Below are 24266 nucleotides of genomic sequence, written 5' to 3' on the forward strand. Positions count from 1 at the left end.
CTCTATACAGTCTTCAATATTTTCTTCCTAGAGCTTATAAATGATGCTCTTCAAAACAAATTCCAGGTCGATAACAGCTTTTCCCCCTCATATTGCCTCGAGATTTACAATGAAGTTATTTATTTATTTATTTATTTTATATGCACCCAACAAGATCATGTCATTTATTTTGAATGAATGACGTTTATCAAGCCTGGAACCACTAGTAAAACCGAACGTATACCCTAACAAGGGGCTCTAGAGCTGAGAAAATCTAAGTTCTGTCTGACTTTTTTTCTTTTTTCTTTCTCCTATCTCAAATCACAAAGTGTCTGCTTTGTGTAGTCTTGCTATTGCTATTCAACCAACTCTACTAATAAAGTTTTTTCCTCCATTTCTTCTCCAGGCTCCTTTGAACGTTAGGAAGATATTCACATTGACTCAAATAAAATTCCTCTTCCATTTAGTGCCTTGATAAGAGCATCCCCAAAACATGGTCTCTTATAATCTTCTTCCCTCTCTGCAGGAGGAAGGCCAGTTGGTCTTCAGAACACACAGTAACTAAGTGATCAACATTCAACATAGAAAGGGGAAAAAGGGTTAGAGGCAAGGTTGAAAGCAACGTGTTGACCGTCAGATCAGATAAAATATCAGGCTTTGAAGGTGGACCCTTTTGGTGGGGCTGGGGGGTGGGCAGTTGGCTGTTAAGGGGATCTGAACCCTTGACCTTGGCATTTTAACGCCGTGCTCAAACTGAGCTAACCAGCCAGCCCTGGACTCTTATTTTTTTACTTTATTTTCATTTGTACGTATTTGTGGGCTACAATGGATTATTTCAATACATGCATATTTTGCACAGTGATTCACTTAGGATAGCTAATGCATTCATCACCTAAAAACGTTTATCTTTTCTTTGCGGTGATTATGTTGAACATCTTTTCTAGCTATTTAGAAATATGCAATATTATATTACTTATTAGCTATAGTCAGCCTAGAACACCAAAACTTATTCTTCCTATCTACTTATAACCTTGTACCAGTGAAGCTACCTGTTCCCCTCCCCACTGCTTCCCCTTCCTTCCGAACCTCTGGTAACCATTATTGTGCCCTACTTCTATAAGAATTTTTTTTTTTTTTTTAATTCCACATATGAGCAAGACCATGTGGTGTTTGTCTTTCTTTGCCTGGCTTACTTCATTCAACATGATGGTCTTCAGTTCCATTCATGTTGCTGCAAATGACAGGATTTTTTTTTTTATTAACAGCCGAATAGTACTCCGTTGTGTATATATTTCACATTTTTAAAATACATTTATCCACTGATGGACATTTAGGCTGATTACATCTCAGGGCTGCAATGAACTTGGGAGTGCAGGTATCTCTTTGATACATTGGTTTCATTTCCTTTGGGTATATACCCAGTAGTGAGATGGCTGGGTCATGAGGTTATTCTATTTTTAGTTTTTTGAGGAACCTCGATATCACTGAAAACGGACTGCCTTGATTTGAAATCAGCTTAGCTCAATTGCAAGCAGAGAGGGAGAAGGTGGTAGGAAGTGAGGCAGATGTTGACATCAGATTGTCTGACTTTGCATACTGTCTCTGTTACTAGCTGGGTGACGTGGGGCAAGTAGAATACTTTCCACATCTTCATTTCATTATCTTCACATCGCTATTGTGCCTACTTCAGAGTAATATGTTTTAAATGTGTCTCATTCTAAAATTGTTCAAAATGCTTGGCATAAAAAAGCTTAAATATTAACTGATTCTTTCAATTATGTTTTGCTGGTTATTATATTTAGCTTACTGGGTTACTTTTATTCCTTTGACACCTTTACTTTGTTTTCTTCCATAAAAGCCTTCAGGTATTAGACTACTCCCTAGGTTCTGCAGTATTTCCTAGGCAATAATTAAAATCTCTGTTAACTTTATGACAGTCATGGTTTCAGTTATCCTCATGATCTTCTCGGAAATCAAAATACTTTTTTGTGATTACAAGGATACCATACGTAAATAGGAAATTAAAGCAAGATTGAAAAATGCAAGGAAACCATGTCACCCTCAAAAATCCTACCACCCAGAGGCAACCACCAGAAGAAAATAAGCATTATTTGAAAAATCTGAGTTCATGAATATGTAACTACTTAAAAATTTTATTTTCGTAAGTTTTTACAGACATAACTTTAGGTCAACAAACATCATTGTAAATTAGCTTGAAAAATGGCCAATCATTATATATACGGATAAACCATCAAGTATTCAAATATTCATTATTTTTTTTCTTCGAATATTTTTTATTATGGACAGTCAACTTTGGAACTATATCAATATTTTACATAATTATAAGACAAAAATAAAATTGGGAGGAAAAACCAATTCCTAAAAATAAAAAATAAACAAAGGAACCAAACATATTCAGTTTAGTAGCATAATTATACACGGAGAAACTATTCCAATGTAAATATCCATTATTGATCTGTATATGGCTCTCAATCTTTTATCAATGATGTGCTAGAATTTTAACTTATTCTTACCAATGATATCTTAGGTGATGAGTTGTTCTGACAAAATTATCCAAATTTTAAAGTTATACGTGTTTATTGGAGGTGTGTGCTCAAAGCAATCCTAAATACATTTGCCATGATGGACAAATGTTGATTTTTCTTTCCAGCAATATTGAGTCAATAACCCCCTTCTTCTCTTTCATGTAGGTCTCAGAATGAGCGACACATTCTTCCTTTCTGGATGGACCTTTGTTCCATGTTTGGCTCAAATAAGAATCTGATATTTCTGGACATCAGTCAGAGCTTCCTGAGTACCTCATCAGTGAAGATTCTTTGTGAACAAATTGCCTCTGACACCTGTAATCTCCAGAAAGCAGTGTAAGTAGAAGCTAATCCCTGGATTAAAATCCCTAGGACACTACCAGTTCTTTACATTTTTAATATTGGAGCAATATTTTTTATTACTGTCCTGGACCCCAACAGGGTGCTCGAGACACAAGGAACTGAGAAGGTCATGTCTTTAAATTTGTCTAGTGGGAGAAACATGATGGTAATTTTAATGCAGGATGAAATATGGTTCGGGTATCCACGAAACACCAAAAAGAAGAACATTCAAGATTCTGGGGAGAGTTTTCATTCTGTTATGAAAACCAAGGGACATTATGTAGAGCAGGATTTCTCAATCTCTGTTGACATTTGAGGCTGTATATATACATTTTTTAAAATTATTATTGAAAAAAAATTATTATTGAAACATAATTGTACATATTTGTGGGTCACAGCATTGAATATCAATACCTATGTGCAATATGTGATGCTCAAATCAGGATAATTAGTATATTCAACAATACACAATGTAATCATTTTTTGTGGCCCTTTACCAGCTTGTCATTAACCCCTCCTACCCTTTTTTTTTTTTTTTTTTAATTGACATTTATTTATTTATTTTTTTTTAATTTTTTTTTTTTAATTTTATTTTGTCGATATACATTGTGGCTGATTATTGCTCCCCATCACCAAAACCTCCCTCCCTTCTCCCCCCCCATCCCCCCCAACAATGTCCTTTCTGTTTGCTTGTCATATCAACTTCAAATAATTGTGGTTGTTATATCTTCTCCCCCCCCCCCCGGTTTGTGTGCGCGTGTGTGTGTGTGTGTGTGTGTGTGTGTGTCTGTGTGTGTGTGTGTGTGTGTGTGAATTTATATATTAATTTTTAGCTCCCACCAATAAGTGAGAACATGTGGTATTTCTCTTTCTGTGCCTGACTTGTTTCACTTAATATAATTCTCTCAAGGTCCATCCATGTTGTTGCAAATGGCAGTATTTCATTCGTTTTTATAGCTGAGTAGTATTCCATTGTGTAGATGTACCACATTTTCCGTATCCACTCATCCGATGATGGGCATTTGGGCTGGTTCCAACTCTTGGCTATTGTAAAGAGGGCTGCGATGAACATTGGGAAACAGGTATACCTTCGACTTGATGATTTCCATTCTTCTGGGTATATTCCCAATAGTGGGATAGCTGTAACCCCTCCTACCCTTAATCCTTTCCCACCTCTAGTGGCCTCAGTTCTGTTCTCTCCTGTAGAAAGTTCAAAGAGTTATTGTGATTGTGATTTCTTTCTCTTTTTATTTTTTTTTTTTAGCTCCCACTTATGAGTGAGGACATGTGGTATTTCTCTTCCTGTGCCTGTCTTCCTTCACCGAACGTAATTTTCTCTAAGTTCATCCATGTTGCTGCAAAGAGCAGAATTTTGGTCTTTTTCATGGTGTGGTAGTATTCCATTGTGTACATATACCACATTTTCCTTATACAGTTGTCCATTGATGGACATTTAGGTGGGTTCCAATTCTTGGCTATTATAAATAGAGCTGCAATAAACATGGGAGTGCAGGTTTCCCTTCGACATGATGATTTCCATTTCTTTGGGTATATACCCAACAGTGGGATTGCTGGATCATACGGTAGTTTTACCTGAAGTTGTTTGAGGAACCTCTATACTAGCTGAACTAATTTACAGTCCAACTAACAGTGTAGGAGGGTTCCCCTTCCTTTGCATCCTCACCAGCTTTTGTTATTCTGCCTTTTTGATAATAGCCAGTCTAACTGGGATGAGATACCTCAGTGGGCTTTTGATTTGCACTTCCCTGATGCTGAGTGGTGTTGAGCATTTATTCATGTGTCAGTTGGCCATTTGTGTATCTTCCTTTGAGAAATGCCTCTTCAGCTCCTTTACCCATGTTTTCATTGGGTTACTTATTTTTTTACTGTTGCTTAAGTTCATTGTATATTCTGGATATTAATCCCTTATATGTATAGTTTGCAGATATTTTCTCCCATTCTGTAGGGTATCTTTTCACTTAGTCAGTTGTTTCTTCTGCTGTGAAGAAGCTTGTTAGTTTGATATAATCCCATTTGTTTATTTGTTGTTGTGGTTGTTGCCTATGCTTTTAGGGTCCTATTCATAAAGTCTTTGCCCAGTGCTACCTCCTGAATTGTTTCCCATATGTATTCTTTTAGGAGTTTTATAGTTTCAGGACTTACGTTTAACTCTTTAATCTATTTTGAGTTGATTTTGATATATGGTGAGAGGTATGGGTCTAGTTTCATTCTTCTACATATGGATGTCCAGTTTTCCCAGCACTGTTTATTGAAGAGGGTCTCCTTTCCTCAATGTACGTGTTTGGTGCCTTCATCAAAGATCAGTTAGTTGTAAGTATACGGGGCGATTTCTGGGTTCTCTGTTCTGCTCCATTGGTCCAAGTGTCTCGTTTTGTGCCAGTACCATGCTGTTTTGATTACTATACCTTTGTAGTACAATTTGAAGTCATGTAGTGTTATGACTTCAGTTTTATTTATTTATGTTTTGCTCAGGATTTATTTTGGTTTGGCTATTTGGGGTCTTTTGTTGTTCCATATGAATGATAGGATGTTTCTTCTATTTTTCTTTCTTTCTTTCTTTCTTTTTTTTTAAAGGGTAAGGGGATCCTAACCCTTGACTTGGTGTTGTCAGCACCACACTCTCCCAAGTGAGCTAACTGGCCTTCCCTATATAGGGATCCGAACCCATGGCCTTGGTGTTATCAGCACCACACTCTCCCAAGTGAGCCACAGGCCAGCCCTATGTTTCTTCTATTTCTGTGAAGAATGTCATTTGATAGGGATTGCATTGAATCTGTAGATCACTTTGGGTAGTACGGACATTTTCACAATGTTAATTCTTCCAATCCAAGAGCATGGGATGTCTTTCTATCTTTTTGTGTCCTCTTTAATTTCTTTCAGCAGTGCTTTCTAGTTCTCATTGTAGTGATCTTTCACCTCCTAGGTTAAATTGATTCCTAGGTGGGGTTTTTTTTGGTTTTTTGGGGGGTGTTTTTTTGGTGACTATTGTAAATGGGCTTGCTTTCTTGATTTCTTTTTTTTGCTAGTTTGTTATTGGCGTATTAAAATGCTACTGATTTTTGCATGTTAATTTTGTATACTGCACCTAAATCATCTATCAGCTATAAGTTTTTGGGTAGTCTTTAGGTTTTTCTATATATAGGATCATGTCATCTGCAAACAGGGACATTTTGACTTCATCTTTTCCAGTCTGAATGCGCATATTTCTTTCTCTTCCCTGATCACTCTGGCTAGTACTTCCAATACTATGTTAAATGGGAGTGGTGAGAGAGGGCATCCTTGTCTTGTTTCTATTCCTAGGGAAAAGCTTTTAGCTTTTCCCCATTCAGGATGATATTGGTAGTGGGTTTGTCATATATAGCTTTTATTGTGTTGAGATACTTTACTTCTATACCTAATTTGCTGAGAGTCTATTGTGAAGGGATGTTGAATTTTGTCAAATGCTTTCTCTGCATCTATTGAGATGATCCTATGGTTTTTGTCCTTGATTTTGTTGATGTGGTGTATCACATTTCTTGATTTCTATATGTTGAATCATCCTTGCATCCCTGGGATGAATCCCATTTGAGCATGCTGTATAATTTTTTGATGTGTTGCTGTATTTGGATTGCTAATATTCTGTTGAGAATTTTTGCATGTATGTTCATCAAAGATGTTGGCCTATAGTTTTCTTTATTTGTTGTATCTTTGGTTTCAGTATCAGTGTGATGCTGGCTTCATTTAATAAGTATGGGAGAGTGGCCTCTGTTTCAATTTTTTGAAATAGTTTGAAGAGAATTGGTGTTAATTCCTCTTTAAAGGTTTGGTAGAATTCAGCCATAAAGCCATCTGGTCCTGGGCTCTTTTGGGGAGACTGCTGATTACTGTTTCAATCTCGCTGCTTGTTATTCATCTCTTCAGGTTTTCTATTTCTTCTTGGTTCAGTCTTAGTAGTTTTTATGTGTCCATTAGTTTATCCATTTTCTCCAGGTTTTCAAATTTGTTGGTGTATAGTTGTTTATAATAGTCTCTAATGATTCTTTGTATCTCTGTGGTATCATTTGTAATGTCTCCTTTTTCATTTCTAATTTTCGTTATTTGGGCCTTCTCTCTTCTTTTTTTAGTTAGCCTACCTAATGGATTGTCTATTTTGTTTATCTTCTCAGAAAACCAACTTTTTGTTTCATAAGTCTTTTATATCATTCTTTGGATCTCTATTTCATTTATTTCTATTCTTATCTTATTTCCTTCCATCTACTAATTTGGGGATTGGAGTGTTCTTGTTTTTGTAGTTCTTTGAAGTGTAGTGTTAGGTTGTTTATTTGAAATCTTTCTGTTCTTTTGATATAAGAATTTATTGCCATAAGCTTTCCTCTTAGTACTGCTATTGCAGTATCCCAAAGGTTTTGGTATGATGTGTCTTTATTTTCATTAGTTTCAAGACATTTTTTGATTACCTGTTTAATTTCTTCTTGGACTCATAGGTTGTCGAGGAGCATGTTGTTTAATTTCCACGTGCTTGTATAGTTCCCTGAATTTCACTTCTTATTGATTTCTAGTTTTAATCCATTGTGGTCTGAAAAGATACTTGAAATGATTTCAATTTTTTAAAATTTAAGACTCGGTTTGTGACCTAGCATGTGGTTTATCCTGGAGAATGTTACATGTGCTCATGAGAAGATTGTATATTTTGTAGTTGTTGGATGAAATGTACTATGGATATCTGCCAGGTCCTATTGGTCTAAAATGTAGTTTAAATCCTGTGTTTCTCTGACTTGTTGCCTAGATGATTTGTCCAGTGCTGAGAAAGGAATGATCAGGTTTACAACTATGATCATATTGGAGCCCGTCTCTATCTTTAGGTCTTATAGGGTTTGCTTTATATATCTGGGTGCTCTGGTATTGAGTGCACATATATTCATGATTGTTATGTCTTGCTGGATAGGTCCCTTTATCATTATGTAATGTCCTTCTTTGTCTCTTTTTATGGTTTTTTGTTTAAAGTCTATTTTATCCAATATAAAAATAGCTACTGCTGCTTGGTTTGGGTTTCCATTTGTGTGGTATATCTTTTTCCTTCCCTTCACTATTAGTCTGTGTGTGTCTTTACAGGTGAGGTGAGTCTCTTGTAGACAGTATATAGTTGGGCCTAGTTTTTAATACAATCAGTCAGTCTGTCCTTTGAGTGGGAGTTTAATCCATTTATATTTAGGGTTGTTATTGAAAGGTATTGTCTTATTCCTGGCATTTTATCATTTTCCATTTGTATGTTTTAAATATCATTTGTTCCTTTCTTCCCCTTTTATTGTTAGTCTTCAGTGTTTGTTGTTTTGGGGGATGGTAAGATATAGTTTCTTTCTCTTTGTCATTTGCATTTTTCTACCAGGGGGTTTTGTTCTTTGTTGTGTATTCATGGTAGTTGTGAAGGTTAATTCTAGATGTCAACTTGGTTAGATGAAGGAATGCTGAGAAACCTGGTAAAGCTATCTTTTTAGATGTGTCCATGAGGGTGTTTCCAGCAGAGACTAGTATGAGAGTCTGAGTGGCCTGGGTGGGAAAGGCCCACCCTCAGTGTGGGTGGGAACCGTCCAGTCCACTGGGGGTCTGGAGAGAACAAAAGACAGAGAAAAGAGGTGAAGTTCTCTCTCGATCTGCTGGAGCTGGGATACACTCTTCTCTCCTGTCCGTGGACATCAGAGCTTGAGACTCTTCAGCTTTTGGGTTCCAGAACTTACACCAAGGACACCATCAGCTTCCCTGGTTTTGAGGCCTTTGGACTTGGACTGAGCCACGCTACTGGCATCCAGTTTATAGACGGCCTATCGTGGGACTTTTCTTCATAGCCATATGAGCTGATTCCCCCAATAAATCCCTCTCATATAATTATAACATATCCTATTGATTCTGTCTCTCTAGAGAACCTGGACTAATACAGTAGTGATTATTTTTTTGATTCCAGATGCAGGACTCCCTTGGGGATGTTATGTAGGGCTGGTCAAGTGGTGAACTCCTGCAGTTTTTGTTTGTCTGGGAAATCCCTATTTCTCCCTCATTTCTGAAGGATAGCCTTGCTGGGTATAGTGTTCTTGGTTGGCAGATTTTTCTTTTATTATTTTGAATATATCATCCCATTCTTTTGGCATGTAGAGTTTCTGTTGAGAAGTCTGCTATTAGTCTAATGGGAACTCTCTCATAGGTGACTTGATGCTTTTCTCTTGCTGTTTTTAAGATTCTCTAGATTCTCTGTCTTGAGCTTTCCCAGTTTGACTATAATGTGTCTTGGAGAGTACCTTTTTGGATTAAATCTGTTTGGGGATCATTGAACTTTCTGGATCTGAAGGTCTGTGTCTCTACCTATATCTGGGAAGTTTTCTGCTATTATTTCATTGAATAGACTTTCAGTCCCTTTTTCTTTTTCTCCCCTTCTGAAACACCCATGATTCAGATGTTTGTGCCCTTAAAGCTCTCTTAGATTTTCTTCATTTTTTAAATTTCTTTTTTCTTTTCTTTTTTTTTTGGGGGGGGGGTCTACTTGGATTATTTTGAAAAGACCGTCTTCAAGATCAGAAGTTCTTCTGCTTTCTCTATCCTGCTGCTTAAGCTCTCAGGTGTGCTTTTTTATTTTGTTGAATGAATTCTAGGAGTTCCACTACATTCTTTTTTAAGGTATTAATCTCTGTAGATTTTCTCCTTCATATCCTGGATATTTTTTCCCATTTTGTTGTGTTGTCTAACTGAGTCTTCTTCTATTGCATTGACTTTCCTTAAGATTGTTGCTCAGAATTTCCTTTCAGACATTTCAAGGATTTCATGCTCTATGGGGTCTGGTACATGAGAATTATTGTATTCCTTTGGTGATGTCACATTTTGTTTTTTCATATTTCTAGTATCTCTACTTTGATGTCTGGTCATCTGGTAGAGCAGTTGCTTCTTCTATCACTGTGAAGTGGGCTTTGAGGAAAGTGACTCCCTCCTATAAATGTGTTTTATATTGACAGTTGAATAGGATGTTTTAGTATTGATTCTGGATAGAGACAATGGTATAGTCCTGTGTGGGGACTTTAGCTGTATTCAGTGTTGGAGTTGAAAGTAAGTGCCTCTGTGGCCTAGGCACTAGGGTATTTAGTGATTCCTTTCTGAGGTTAGTGACCAGAGGTTTTGTTCATCAAGGACATGGGCAGATTCTCAAGTTCTTGGGAGGAGGGCCTGTCTGCCATATTGTTCTTTGGCCAGGGAGAGTGTCCCTGTGTGGACTTGTTGGCAACATGGTTAGTGTACTATGACCCTAATGGGTGCACTGGGGTATACTGGAGCTCTTTAGCTGAATGGGTGGGGGTTTCTCTTTCCTCTTTCATGTGGGCATAGGCTCCTCCTGGGTCCTTGCTTCTCCTGGTTGGGGGATGGGTTGATGGTCATTGGAAATTTTCTTCCTTACTCTATTTGAGTATCTTGGGTTTTTGCTCTCTCAGGACTCCACGTGTCTCTCCTGGGATTAAGGCAGTTACATGGGCTGCACATGTACCTCCTACCCCCAAGTGTGCTCCTACGTGTGGCAGCATAATTCCTCCTGTGGGTTGGGCCTCTGGGTCACAGGTCTGAGCTGGTTCACCTCATTCCCCTAGATCCACTGGTGACTCTCCTTGTGTCAATGCAGTCAGGTGATCAGCAGGCCACCTGCATGGCCAAGATGGCTGCTGTAGCAGGGGAGTTGCTGCTGTGGCAGCCAACTGCCCTTGTGCAGTGGTGGTGGTGGCAGTGGCTGTGGTGGACCACCCAGACAGAAGCAGTGCTCGCAGCAGGGGCAGCAGCTGCCCTCAGCTCCAGAGGTCCTGTGTATGCCTGCTGTCTGTTGGCGGGAGCTGCTTTCGGCTCCCGAGGTCATCGGCACTCCTGCCATCTGGGGGTGTATATTTCTTTGTTGGAGGGTGTATTGGTCTGTTTCTATTGCTTGTAACAAAATACCTGGAACTGGTTAATTTATAAGAAAATGAAATTTATTGCTTATAGTTTCTGAGGCTGCAAAGTCCAAAGTCCACGGAACACATCTGAAGAGGGTCTTCTTGATGGTGGCTTTACAGCATTGCAGGGGTCTCACATGGCAGGAAATGGTGGAGCATATAGAGAGACTCTCATGTGCTCTCTGTTTAAAGCCCTTAGAATCACGTCCCTGACCACCACCATTAATCCATTCACTATGGCACGGTCATACAATCTAATCACCTCTTCATAGCCCCTCCTTTCAATTACTATCATAGGATTTCCCACCCTCAACAGTTACAGTGAGAATTAAGCTTCTAGTATATGGACTTTGGGGGACACAATTCAATCAATCCACAGCAGAGAAAGTGTCCAATGCATTGTAAGATGTGTAGCAGCATCCCTGGCCTCTACATACCAGATGCCAGCGTCCTCCTCCTCCCCCATTTGTGAAAATAAAAAATGTCTCTAGACGTTGCCAAATGTCTTTTAGGGGTTAAAATTATGCCAGGCTGGGACTCACTGATAGAGATGGAGAGTGACAGTCTGAGACATGCCTGAGAACTAAGCATTACAAGTTACTTGGGCAGGATATATGTTGGTCTGCATATGACAAAAAGTATATGTAGTTATGTATGAAGTTGGAAAGAAACGGTGGGGCTAAGAAGCATCAAGAAAAGGTAATTATATAATTTAAATACTTATATTCAGAGCAGAGTGTGCTCTTTTCCACATAAAACATCATTTCAGAGTCTTCCTGGATCTAAGATTCATCTGCATAGATAGTGTGCTTGGAAAGTCCTACAAGCTTAAATTTGGACAGGTGTTGGGCTTGGGGTGGAAGTCTAAACACAATTTACTCAGCTAAATTGGCGTTGATATCAATGAAATTTTCAGTTTAGCTGAAACCTCAAGTTGCAAGTATTCTTTTGTGTTTTTCTTTCTCAATGTGGAGGTATAAGACCTTTTGCCCACTGAGGGTTACATTGGCCATGCAATCCTGAGTCTAAATGCAAGAAAAATTCCCTGGAGTCAAAGTACTCCACAGGAAATAGTGCTTACAAAAGGTAACACTTCAGAGAAAAGAGATGCTGCTGTTCATTACCTTTTTCAAGAAGCCATAAAAGAACAGCTTTTGTCTGAAACAACTGTTTATGACTTATTTCCCTTTTGCAGAAGTTTGATGTGACTGAAGAAATTGGAGCTTCTAGTAGTTTCTAAAGGGAGATGTTGGCCAAGTGTACAAAGCTTCAATTATGCAAGATGAATAAGCTCTGGAAACCTAACATACAGCAGTGTGAATACAGTTAACAGTACTGTATAATTGAAAGCTGCTAAGAGAGTAGATTTTAAGTGTTCTCACCACACACACACAAAAAGAAAATGGTACTATGTGAGGTGATAGATATGTTAATTAGCTTGATTGTGGCAATTATTTTACAAAGTGTGCATATATCAAAACATTGTCATACACCTTAGATATATACAACTTTTGTCAATAACACCTCAATAAAGATGGAAAAAAATTAAATATGAAAAAATAGTTTCTAAAATTGAAACATAGCCCTTTGTTTCTTTTTATATCAAGATAACACTTTGGTTTTCTCTCCCTTAGCCTCAAAGATATTTCCCCAGCTGATGCTTATTGGACCTTCTGCCTCTCTGTTAGTGGTCACAAGACTCTAACGCATCTGACCCTTCAAGGCAATGAGCAGAATGATATGCTTCCCTCTTTGTGTGAGGTCTTGAGACATCCAAAATGTAACCTGCAGCATCTCAGGTATATCTCTCCATCACTAACAGCCTTCAATTTACAGAGCTGCCACAAGCCTATATAGCAAATCTGTGTAAATTAGAAAGAAAAAAAAAAAAAAAAAAGAGGTCCCTGATTCTAATTGGGAACAATGCTACTCAGGGCACATGGCCACATATAGAACATGGAGTTCAGTTTCTATGTGACTTGAGCATTAAACAACCTGGATAACCACACATAACAGCTCTGAGCTCAAAGAAACTCCCAGAATCTGGATATCATCCTCTATCAGAGATCATTTTTTAATGTATGGTATTTCTCCTATGTCACGATTTAGAATACCAGCTAAGGGCTTCATCTATCAGGGGCATCAAGTTGCCCCTTTTCTGGTCGTCCTCTGATCTGAGAGATTCCCCCATGGGAAGTTCTACACATGGTTTCCCTGATGATAATTATCGCCATTTGTCATGGGGTTCCATTGATCCTCACTTGACCACATTTGAGCAGTAGCAGAAACACAGTTTAAGGTGGTCATTGGCCTCAAATTGTACTCTGCCTTGACTGCTATGATCTTGGGCTATTTAATTAGGTCTTCGCATCAGTAAAATGGGATAATGTACATCTCACAAGGATTTGAGGATTGAATGAAACCCAAGTCCAAGCACATGTGCATTCAATGGTAGCTGTTATCATTGCTAATCATTACAAGTGACCCTCCTTTCCTTCTCCTGTGAGGATTATCCAGGAAAAAAAAAAAAGGAAATGATTGAATATTCGGGTCACTAATTTGTTTCTCAATGAATAAATTGTTACCTAAAATGGAAGGAGGAGACTCCATATAAGTTCAGTTTATATCATGGAAGCAGTTAATAGTCTATGCTGTGTTCCAATTCCCTAGTTAAATATGGTTCCTCCATTATAGTTTAGGCTGTAAAGGAAAAGTAGTTTTTAGCTTAATTTTAGTGAGTTTTAGCTATGGCTATGTGGCAGGTATTTCACTTGGCATTTCATGGGGATTATCAGCTTTAAACATTCAACATGAGGATATGGCTTTTATTTCCTTACTAAAGGTAAGTAGACACGTTTTCATATGTAGTAAATGGAAGAACCAAGATTTAAAAAAAAAAAAAGACTCCAGAGGCCATGAGGATATATATAATGTTCCAATGAAGTATTTTTTGCCTGTAAATGTCTCCATAAATAGAATATGGGTGCCATGTTGTATGATATGCTTAATTGACTGCACTTCTGAATAAGTAGTTTTCAACACGTGGTCCCCAGATCAAAAGCAGAAGCATCATCTGAAAACTTGTTAAAAATGCAAATTCTTAGGTCTTACCTTAGAACTTCTGAATCAAATTCTGGGGATATGGCCCACATATTTGTTTTAACACATCTTCCATGTGAACACAGATCATCTTGAAACATAGATTATTGGAGTCTGGATCCAGAGTTTTGGGGTCACAATGAAAATTTGCATTTCTAGCTGGTTCCCAGATGAGGCTAACACAGCTGGTCCAAAGATCACACTTTGATAACCACTGCTCCAGATAATTCAGGCTGGGGTGTAACATAATAAGCAAGATATAAAACTGGAGGCAATTCTACAGTGTTTGGATTCTCAAGAATGTCTTGTTCCCATTTCTCCCACAGGTTGGTATCTTGTTCTGCCACCACTAAGCAATGGGATGATCTCTCCTTGGCCCTCAAAAGCAACCAGTCCCTGACATGCCTGGACCTCTCAGACAATGAACTCCTGGACAAAGGTGTCAAGATTCTGTATAGGACTTTGATATACCCAAAGTGCTTCCTGCAGAAGTTGTCGTAAGTCTTTCTCCTCCCATTGAGCATCTCAGTTTAAATCTAGGGCCACAGAAGAGAAAAAGTAGAGAGACTTGCTGGACAACCCATATAGAACCCCCTACTAACATAAATGTCTGGCTCCCATTTTTAGACCAACCCAGGCAGATAGCTTGTGCATCTTGTTCTTCTCTCATTTCTACTTCTTTATGTGATCATTAAGCACATGAGACAGGGTGGAGAATTAGCAAGAAGGGCTTTAGCAATTTAGCATTCAGAGATGGCTGAGAAGGTTAGACTTTAGAAATTGTCTCACCATCTTACCATTTGCTGACATTTTTGCAGGTTGGAAAACTGTCACCTAACAGAAGCCTCTTGCAAGGAGCTCTCTTGTGCTTTGATCGTCAACCAGAGGCTGACACACCTGTGCTTGGCCAAGAATGACCTCGGGGATAATGGGGTGAAAATTCTGTGTGAAGGCTTGAGTTACCCTGAATGTAAACTACAGACTCTGGTGTAAGTCCCCACTGTCGGCCTGTGGGGGTCAGGGGAGGGGAGAGAGAGAATATGTGCACACACAGCCCTCTGGATTCAAGTAGGACAGTTATAAAGACACTCAATTCCTCTAAATACCCCAAGTGTAATGTTACTGGTTACAACTGGTGGGACCTGGGGAGAGGTCAAGTCCTTGTCTTTCTAAACTTCAATTAAACTTTTTTTTTTTTTTTGATTCATGCCCCCATTTTGCTAAGTTGTCAATACTTAATTTTAGTATCACTTGGATCTTCCTCTCTGACCCCACAGTCATGGAAGTTTCTATACATTTATAAATTGCCAAGCCATGGGAGTATATCTCTGCTCCTCTCCATGTGGGTCACCTTCACATCTGTCATTTGAAGCCCTCCATTTCCTATGTCCCTTGGCTGCTGTTGTGCCTTGCTTGGGGCACAGGGATGCTAAGGCTGCCTGTGGTCCCACCTCCCTAGAAATATCACATGATCGTTATTCCCTGGGGTTTGGCCACTTGTAAGAGTCCCTGCCTTCCTTGTCTCATGGGCCCCTTATCCATCTTCAAAGCCAACAGCAGTGGGTTGAAGTCCTCCTCACATCAAATCTCTCTCACTCCAAGCAGGAAGGACTCATGATTAGATTCGGACCCTCTGTAGACTCTGGGACAATCTTGCCATGTCAAAGTCCTTAGTCTCTTTTTCTTTCTTTCTTTTTTTCTTTCTTTCTTTCTTCGTTAGCAACAGCTCTTGGCAGGTCGTTAGTCTCAATCACATCTGCTAAGTCCCATTTGCCATGTGAAGTAACAAATTCACAAGCTCTGGGGATGACAACATGAATATCTTGGAGGGCCATTTTTCTGCCTGTGACAGCAGACAATAACTTCGGTCATCTTTGGTTTCCTGCTAATATAATTAATTTCAGAACTAATAGAACTTAATAGTAAGGCAAGAGAAAGCAAAAATGGCTAAGGTGAAATATCATTTATATCCTGTATTGATTGGTATCTGGGATCTAGTACCAGATATGTCGGTATTAGTACTAGTACCCTCTTCCTCTAAGATACTACTTTTCTAGAAACTGAATTTAGGAAATATAGTTGCTCACTTCCCTAATAGAAGGTGGCAGGCCAATGCAAGCTCAAAATTCTCTGCTCTATAGTTAAAGTAGAAATGTATTTGTTTCCTATCCTGCTATAACAAATTACTACAAATTTAATGGCTTTAAAACAACACAAATTTACCATCTTACAGTTTTGGAGGCCAGCAGTTAGCAATGGGTATCACTGGGCTAAAATCAAAGTTCCAACAGGGCTGTGTTCCTTCTGGAGGCCCTAGGGGAGAAGCAATTTCCATACTTTTCCAGTTTCTATTGGATCGTTGCCCCTTTGGCTTCCAGACCAACAAGGTAGTGTCTTTAAACGCCCCTCTGGCTCCTTTATCACATCTTCTCCTGCTGACATTGACTCTCCTGGCTCCCTCTTTATAAGGATCCTTGTGGTTGCATTAAACCCACCCAAATAATCCAGGATACTCTCTATCTCAAAATCCTTAATCACATCTGTAACGTCCCCCTTGCCATGTAAGGTACCATTCTCACAGGCACCAGGGATTAGGTCTTAGACATCATGGGGGTGGTGGGGCATTATTCTGTGCCATCACCCCATGATTTCATTCCCATGTCTCCAAGTTTGTCTAAAACCCATGGCTTGAGGTCAAAGATCATGGTTTTAGTGCATCACACCAGTGAGGACTAACAAGTTTTGGTTTTTGTTTTTCGTTTTCCTCTTCTTGTGGTTGGTTTCTAGGCTGTGGTGCTGCAACATAATGGGTGATGGCTGCAATCACCTCTCAAAGATTCTCCAACAAAAATCAAGCCTAACACACCTGGATCTGGGGCTGAATCACATAGGAATTGCCGGACTGAGGTTTCTGTGTGAGGCTTTGAAGCAACCACTGTGTAACTTGAGGTGTTTGTGGTAAGTTATACTTTATTGAACTTCAATCTGTATCAGAAATGAAATATCAGTGTAGCATATGCCTCCAGCTATATAATTCAGAGGATTTGAATAAAGTCAGTTGAATATTCTAAAAATCACCAGGATGGTTGAAGGAATAGGCTCTAGTCTGGGCTGCTATCCAAAGGCTGCTTATGAAAAAAATTATAGATAAAATGCCCCAAGCTATTGAGAAGCAGCCACTGCTGCCCCAACGCTCAACATTCAGAAAGGTGGGAATTATCAGCACCGCACTCTACTGAGCGAGCCACGGGCCAGCCCTGGCAGAAAGGTGGGAATTAGAGATTGCACCAGAAAATGCTGACTCCATGAGCAGGTAAATAGAATCAATGCAGTTTTGTTTTACAAATCCCATATGAGCTAGGTACCATCAATCAGATGTGCTTGAGTATGGAATCTACCTGTGAAGGATTCTCAAAAAGATCATCAGATTCCACTGTAAATGAGATCATGCAGTATTTGTTTTTCTGTGCCTAGGTTATTTCAGTTAACATAATGCTCACCAGCTTCATCCATGTTATTGCAAATGACAGGATTTCATCCTTTTTTATGGCTGAATAGTATTCCATTGCGTCTAAATACCACATTTTCTTTATTCAATCATCTGTTGAAGGACACTTAGATTCGTTCCACTTATCTTGGCTATTGTGAATAATGCTGCAATCAGGCATCAGTATTTTCACAGCTCCAGCATAACTGCAATTTACATTGGTGAGGATGCTGAATGAGCAAATCGTCAGATCGCAGGTAGGGAACCACAAGTTGCTACAATTTGTGGTATGTACCCGCTTGCAGGAACGCAATCATGTAAGTGGTGATAGTGGACACTCTGACTCACACAGGCGCTGCTCATGTAGGGAAGGATGATGGCTGCCTTTTATCTGGTCAGCTGTAACTTCCTGGCAGTATAATCTGTTTTATATTCTGGGATATAGGGTTAGTTGCATCTATTGCAAAAGGTAGTTATGATAAATATGTATGTATGTTACTTAAGTATGTGCCAAGCCTTATGTTAAGTATTATATTTAGCCTTTCTAGATCCTGGAGTAAACTTAAATACATGACCTATTCCCTTATTTATGTGAGTGTGTGTGCATGCATATGCATGTGTATGCATGTATTTATGTGTGTGTGTATATATAGTCATGCACCATGTAACATTTCGGTCAGTGATGGACTGCATATGTGACAATGGTCCCATAAGATTATAATGGCTATACCATATAGCCTAGGTGTGTAATAGGCTGTACCATATAGGTTTGTGTAAGAACACTCAATGTTTGCATGACAGAATTGTCTAATGACACATATCTCAGAACATATCCATCACTAAGCAGTGTATGACCTTATATGCAAACCCCTCGTTTATCACTGTCTTCTGCCCATTCGACAGCTTCATACGGAAGAAAGCTTTCCCCTCCATACAGCACTCGTCCAACATCCAATTTCACACCTCCCCTTGGAATTATGATAGGCGGAATTTTTTCCTTTTTTTTTTTTTATTTCTAAGAGGAACTCTTTTTTTAAAATTTGGCAGCTAGCCAGTAAGGGGATTCAAACCCTTGACCTTGGTGTTATCAGCACCATGCTCTAACCAAGTCAGCTAACCAGCCACCCAGATAGGCAGAATACAGATGCTTGTGCAAAGCAGAATTGATTTCTTCCCTGCCTAAGACTGTAGCAGGAACTACACCTCAAAACAGATTTTATTTACTCAAGATAAGTAAATTGGTGTTATCTTTTATTCCCTTTTCCTTTCAAATCTCAAGTCCAATCCACTTTGAAATCCTGTTACCCTCTTCCAGATATCTACAATCTGGTCTAGATAGCCCCCAAACTGGTAACACTTGAGTGGTTGTATAGCCTTCAGTTTAGTCTGTATTCTGCCTTCTTTGTTCCCCTATAGTTTTTCAACGAAGCAGTAAAAATAATTTCTAAGATAATTCATATCATTCCTCTACTCAAAACCCTCAATGGGTTCCCCCCATCTCAATCTAAGTAAAATCCTAAATTTACAGTGGCTTAAGGGTCTTACATGAGCTGGCCCCCTCTTACCTTGACCTCATATCTTACAACCCCGCTGGCTCACTCTCCTGCTGGCTGGCTTGATATTCTGTTTTGCATGATAATAACATACAACCTCAGGGCCTTTGCACATGTTGTTTCTCTGCCTGGAAAGCTCCTGCTCTATGGTTCATTCTCTTTACCCCCTCAGGTCTTCTTTGACCATTGTATTTAGTGCCCCCAGCTGCTCTCTTTATCCCTTATCTGTCACAACCCTTTATAATACGTGGCATACTGCATACATTATTCTGTTTCCTATTAGTAGACAAGCCCTAAGGACAGAGACTTTCATTGCTCACTGTGAATCTCCAACTGTCTGGTATATAGGCTGGTATCAATAAATATTATTCGAATTAATGAGTTAATTTCTGTGTTTCACCAAGGTTGTGGCGATGTTCCATCACTCCTTTCAGCTGTGCAGACCTCTCCTCTGCCCTCAGGAGCAACCAGAGCCTGATCACTCTGGACCTGGGCCAGAATTCCTTGGGGTCTGGTGGAGTAAAGATGCTGTGTAAAGCTTTAAAACTTCAAAATTGCTCCCTCCAAACACTCAGGTATGATCCTTCTTCTCCCCATCGTGTTTCCTCCATGACAATAGGTTTTGGGGAAGCTCAAACTACAGGAATTTGTTGTAGGCATCGGTCACGAGCATTCAGCTTTCATCCACTGATGTTTGGTCACCAGATAATTCTCCCATTGATTCCTTCTGTTGCTTTGGCAGGTAAGATAAGTCAAAGAATGAGAGCAACACCCAATCTGAAACAAGAAGTTGGGTTCATGGCTGATTTAAGGGAGGGAGAGCTACGGTGGTCAGCCATCATCTTGTTAGGGAACTCAAACTACAGATTTCATATGGTGCTTTTGAAAAAAGATCTGGTGTGTCAGCATCAGCCTTGGAAGCATGTTCTCTAGAGTGACTCTTCTCTCTAATGAGAGTAGTCTGGGGCTAGTAGAAGGTGTCACCACTTGGCTATCGTTTACTTGTTTGTTGGAGCAAGTAGTCATTGGGTTCTGTTCTTTACTTGTTACCATGGCAACAAAGAACCATGAGACATTTCCTAGTAGAGTGGAGACTTTTTGAAATTCTCAGAAGCAACATGAACCACGATGGCTTCAAATAATCACAATTACGTAAACAAAACATAGATTATATATTTTCTTAACACGAATCTCTGCCCTAAGGTAACTTGCAAGTCAAAAGAAGGGACATGTGGACACTAGTTTTATTTCTTTTCCTAGCCCTTTTCTTATGAGTTAGCCCTCCCACTTTAGATAATATCAGCAAGTTTTAATCAAGGTATAAAGCTCTTCCACAAAGACAACAGGGGGGCTGTTTCTTTGGACCAGCCAGTCAGACATTTTTTCCTGGGTCTTTGAGTTTCGAGATGAGTGATTCAAGGTGGGGGCTTCTTCCTGGGTCATAGATCCCTGAAAGCGTATCATGTCTGGGCCCTGCCCTTACAGAATTTGGTTTTTAGCTCTTTGATTCTATCAGCTACCTCCTATCCTTCTAATATTCCCTTCTAAGTTAACTAAAGTCATTTTCTCTTACTTGTAGCCAAAGAACCCCAACATCACACCTCATACTTATATTCTGGTGTGGTCCTTCACGCCCTGTTTCTGATTACTTCCATGATGTTGGTTGGCCATTGAATTGGAACTACCACACACCTTGACCAACCTCCAATAATTATGATTAAATGCAGTTACATTTACCCTTAGAGGGTCATGTTTAAAACTTTTTGAAGCTAGTTAGCCCTTATTTTACCTGGTTATCTTAGTTGCTAACTAAAGGTAGCCTAAGATGTCATGAGTGTATTTTGAATCTTGAACAGCAAAACAAAAATTGATTAATGTGCTAGCAAAAACAAGACTACATTGTTAACAAGAAACATAGCAACTAATATCCCTGGTATCATTTTTATACATAGTTTGCTTTAATAATTCCCTCTCCACTCCTCTTCCTCTCTACCCCACATCCCCAATTCTACATACACATGGCTGAATATGGTTACCACAAGGTAAGTCCTAGAAATGAGGCTGTCCTCATCACGGGCCAAATAAATGGTGATAGTTAGCTAGTATCTTTAGCCAAGGGGGGTAGACAAAAGCTGGTCTAACTAATTTGATTTGAGGTATACACCTCATCTACTTAACTGGTAATCCTGGGTTCACCAAGTAGAAGTTGTCAAAGTGGATTATAGAGAAGGTAGGTATTAGAGCTATATCACAGATGTATTCATCAATTCCAAATCTCACTCCAAGTACAATACAAGATAAGCATCCAAGCATCCAGAGCGACACAGTGGCTTTATACTATTTATGGTGTTAACCTGATATTTTTCCCCCATCAGATCAATATGAAACTCTCCTTTGTGTCATAGAATAGTCAAGAAAGGTGGCCCATGCTCTGTGAATTCCTAAGGCATGAGACTTTCAGGCACTTGGGGATTTGAAATGAATCTCCTTGAAGCAACAAGAATCCTTTCCCTCTGTTCCCCGCATCCCAGGTTGAAAATAGATGAATATGATGCTGAAATCCAGGAGCTGCTGAAAGAAATGAAAGAAAGCCACCCACAACTGACCATTGAAAGTGACAATCAAGATCCCAGGAAAAAAAGACCTTCTTCTCATGACTTCATTTTCTGAACCCCTTGGGGTCATTCCTTCTCCCATAAAGTCATGGGTCTTCAAGGTGTTGGTGAACATCCTATGAGCCTCCTCGGGGATAAGCTGGCTCCTGGGCTAGATGTTGTTTTCATCTTGGTTCTGCCTCTGGTTACATGAAACACGCACAAACCACTTAACCCTGTGTATGAAATGTCACGGATATATCGAGAAATAAAGGTGAAAGCATGAATGAATGAAGTTGTACTTATTAATGGGTTCTGACAAAAGTTAGAGAGAAGATTCCTTATTTGGGGAGAATTTAGCCCAGGGAAAAAGGAAGTGACAAGTGTTTGATTGCATGATTTCTGCTGCCCTGCCAGTCATGGGGGTTGAGAGTTGGGGAGGCTTCTTCGCATTGACAGTTCCTGTCAGGAATCTGGGTGAGCTCATTGCAGGTAGACCCTACTCTCGGTATCTTTAGTTATTTCTTTGTTTTTTGGTGGCTGGCCAGTATGGGGATGTGAACCCTTGGCCTTAGTGTTATAACACCATGTTCTAACCAACTGAGCCACTGGCCAGCCTTGACTGGTCAGTTTTAATACAGTGAATTCATCTAGTTGTCCTAGAGAGTAAGGGTCTGGCTGTACCTTTCCTAACATTAGTAGGAAAAATGCTGAGTGTCTCGGTATTTGGCATTCATGGTGTTTGTGTGTAACAGGCACTTTACCTCACCTCCCCTTTTTTGTCCCCCTTTCCTCAAATACAATTTAAAATGCTGCTGGGAGGTCACTGAAGTTATGGTCACTTCACATAGCAGTAGCAGTGATTGATTTTAAACAAAAGAATCAGATGCCGATCCCTGCCTAACACACATTAATGTTTTTTTATTAACTCTTGAAACAAAATTAACACTCCCTGTCCTGCCTTGTAGTCCTTCAAGAGTCCACCCTATCTGTCCAGAAAGGGTATTAACCAATTCCTCTGAGTATTCTACTGCAGATCCACTGGTTCATTTTTATTCCTCCACCTTGACGTGCTCTCTAACACAGGGTGATTACCCCCGTTGCCCCCTCTACCTGGAATCCCCTCTACTTGCAGATCCTCACCTGGCTGGATGTAAAATGATGCCTCATCCTAAAACTTTCCAATGACCCAATGTAGAATAACTTCTGTCCACTAAAGTGACTCATCTCTTCACCCTGTTTAATTTTCCTCAAAGTGCTAATCATCACCTGAATATGTGTTACTTACCCAGGTTTTTATTTCTCTATCACTACATCATGGGTTTTATTAGAGCAGGACGTGGTCTGTAATTGATCAAGATTATGTTCCCCTCAGCCTAAAAAAGAACTTGAAGAATTTCTGAATATAATGAGTGAATGAATGAGCACAGAAAATGGCTTCCGGCTTTGGAAAATCCAATTATATAATTAAGGAAGAAAGTAGGTTACAGGGCAGTGCAATCATGAGATAGAAGGGGTGCAGGAGTGGGAGAGGAAGGAGGCATTGAGGGGAAATGTCTGTGGACATAATGAAAAGGTAACACATGCAAACAGGCTAAAACAGCTCAGAACATGGTGGCCACCTGCACAACTGGGTCGAAAAAGCCAACCGAAGCAAGATGATGCTTTTCTGGACTCAACATGATTCTGAATCTACAGCGAATCCAGAAACATACACTTTAGTCTTTAATCTGCAAATGCAGTTCTCTGAGTGAACATGGGATGTTAATTAAACTCCCTGGATATGAGTTTCCTCACCCATAAATAGATGAAATTTGAAGTTTCTAATTCCCCATGGTATGGCTTGCTCACTGTACAAATAAGAAACCACAGGCACATAGAACATAAGCGACTCCTAAATCCATGTGGGCAGCTGTAGCCAAGGTGTTCTAGAAGCCAGCTCTCCACTTTCCCAGTGAGGTGCTTTCTGCCCCATGAAGCAACTTGTAAGACTCCCAGGGAGAAAAATGGTTGTGGGTGGGCTGGGTGGTGCAGAGTTGGCCACGTTATCCATGCTTGAGTGTATTTTCTTGGGTTACCCAGGTTTTAAGATTGGGGTAGGATTCCTCTCCCCCAAGCATCAGGTCCAGACATAGAGTTTCGGTGGTGAAAAGTGGAAATACCATTTCAACCTTGGGTATTTCTTTTTCTCTAGCAGATCCCATGGCCAAGCCCAGAACATCATCTTAGTGCATCCTTATGATGGCCCCTGGGGGGCAAGTTACCTTCCAAGGTCAGGGGTCACCTCAGGGTTTAAGTTTCATTCTGATGGGAGCTGGAACCCCATGTGTATATGAGTCATATCCATGGAGGACTCAGACTGAATTCTACCTGAGGACTGTTAACAGCAGAGAGGCTTCAGCGTCTCAGGAGGGGACAGCCCCCAACAGGATGTCAGAACCTGGTGACAGTGAAGAGGAAGTATTTCTTGTATAATCTGACATAGTTCCATAGGACACAGAGCTGGATGGGTGTTAGGGAGCAGGGTTTTTTTGTTTTTAATTTTTATTGAGGTGAAATTCACATAACATAAAATTAACCATTATAGAGTGAGCCATTTGGTGACATTTGGTACATTCACAGTGTTACGCAGCCAACCATTATCTCTATCCAGTTCCCAAACATCTTCATTACCCTAAAATAAAACCCTGGACCCATTAAGCATTTAT

At 39.7% G+C, this 24266-nt stretch overlaps 1 protein-coding gene across 1 annotated transcript in view; it reads left to right on the forward strand.

Annotated features, from left to right (window-relative positions):
* Window positions 1–21634, forward strand: part of NLRP2 (NLR family pyrin domain containing 2) — a 32397-nt gene extending 10763 nt beyond the window's left edge. The window contains exons 5-11 of the mRNA XM_063089916.1: window positions 2691–2861; window positions 12460–12624; window positions 14251–14421; window positions 14743–14913; window positions 16712–16882; window positions 19369–19539; window positions 21496–21634. Coding sequence (XP_062945986.1) covers window positions 2691–2861; window positions 12460–12624; window positions 14251–14421; window positions 14743–14913; window positions 16712–16882; window positions 19369–19539; window positions 21496–21634 — 1159 coding nt within the window. The remainder of the gene's footprint in view (window positions 1–2690; window positions 2862–12459; window positions 12625–14250; window positions 14422–14742; window positions 14914–16711; window positions 16883–19368; window positions 19540–21495) is intronic.
* The last annotated feature ends 2632 nt before the right edge of the window (window positions 21635–24266 follow it).

The sequence above is a fragment of the Cynocephalus volans genome, chromosome 3, assembly GCF_027409185.1.
Source record: "Cynocephalus volans isolate mCynVol1 chromosome 3, mCynVol1.pri, whole genome shotgun sequence".
Taxonomy (NCBI): domain Eukaryota; kingdom Metazoa; phylum Chordata; class Mammalia; order Dermoptera; family Cynocephalidae; genus Cynocephalus; species Cynocephalus volans.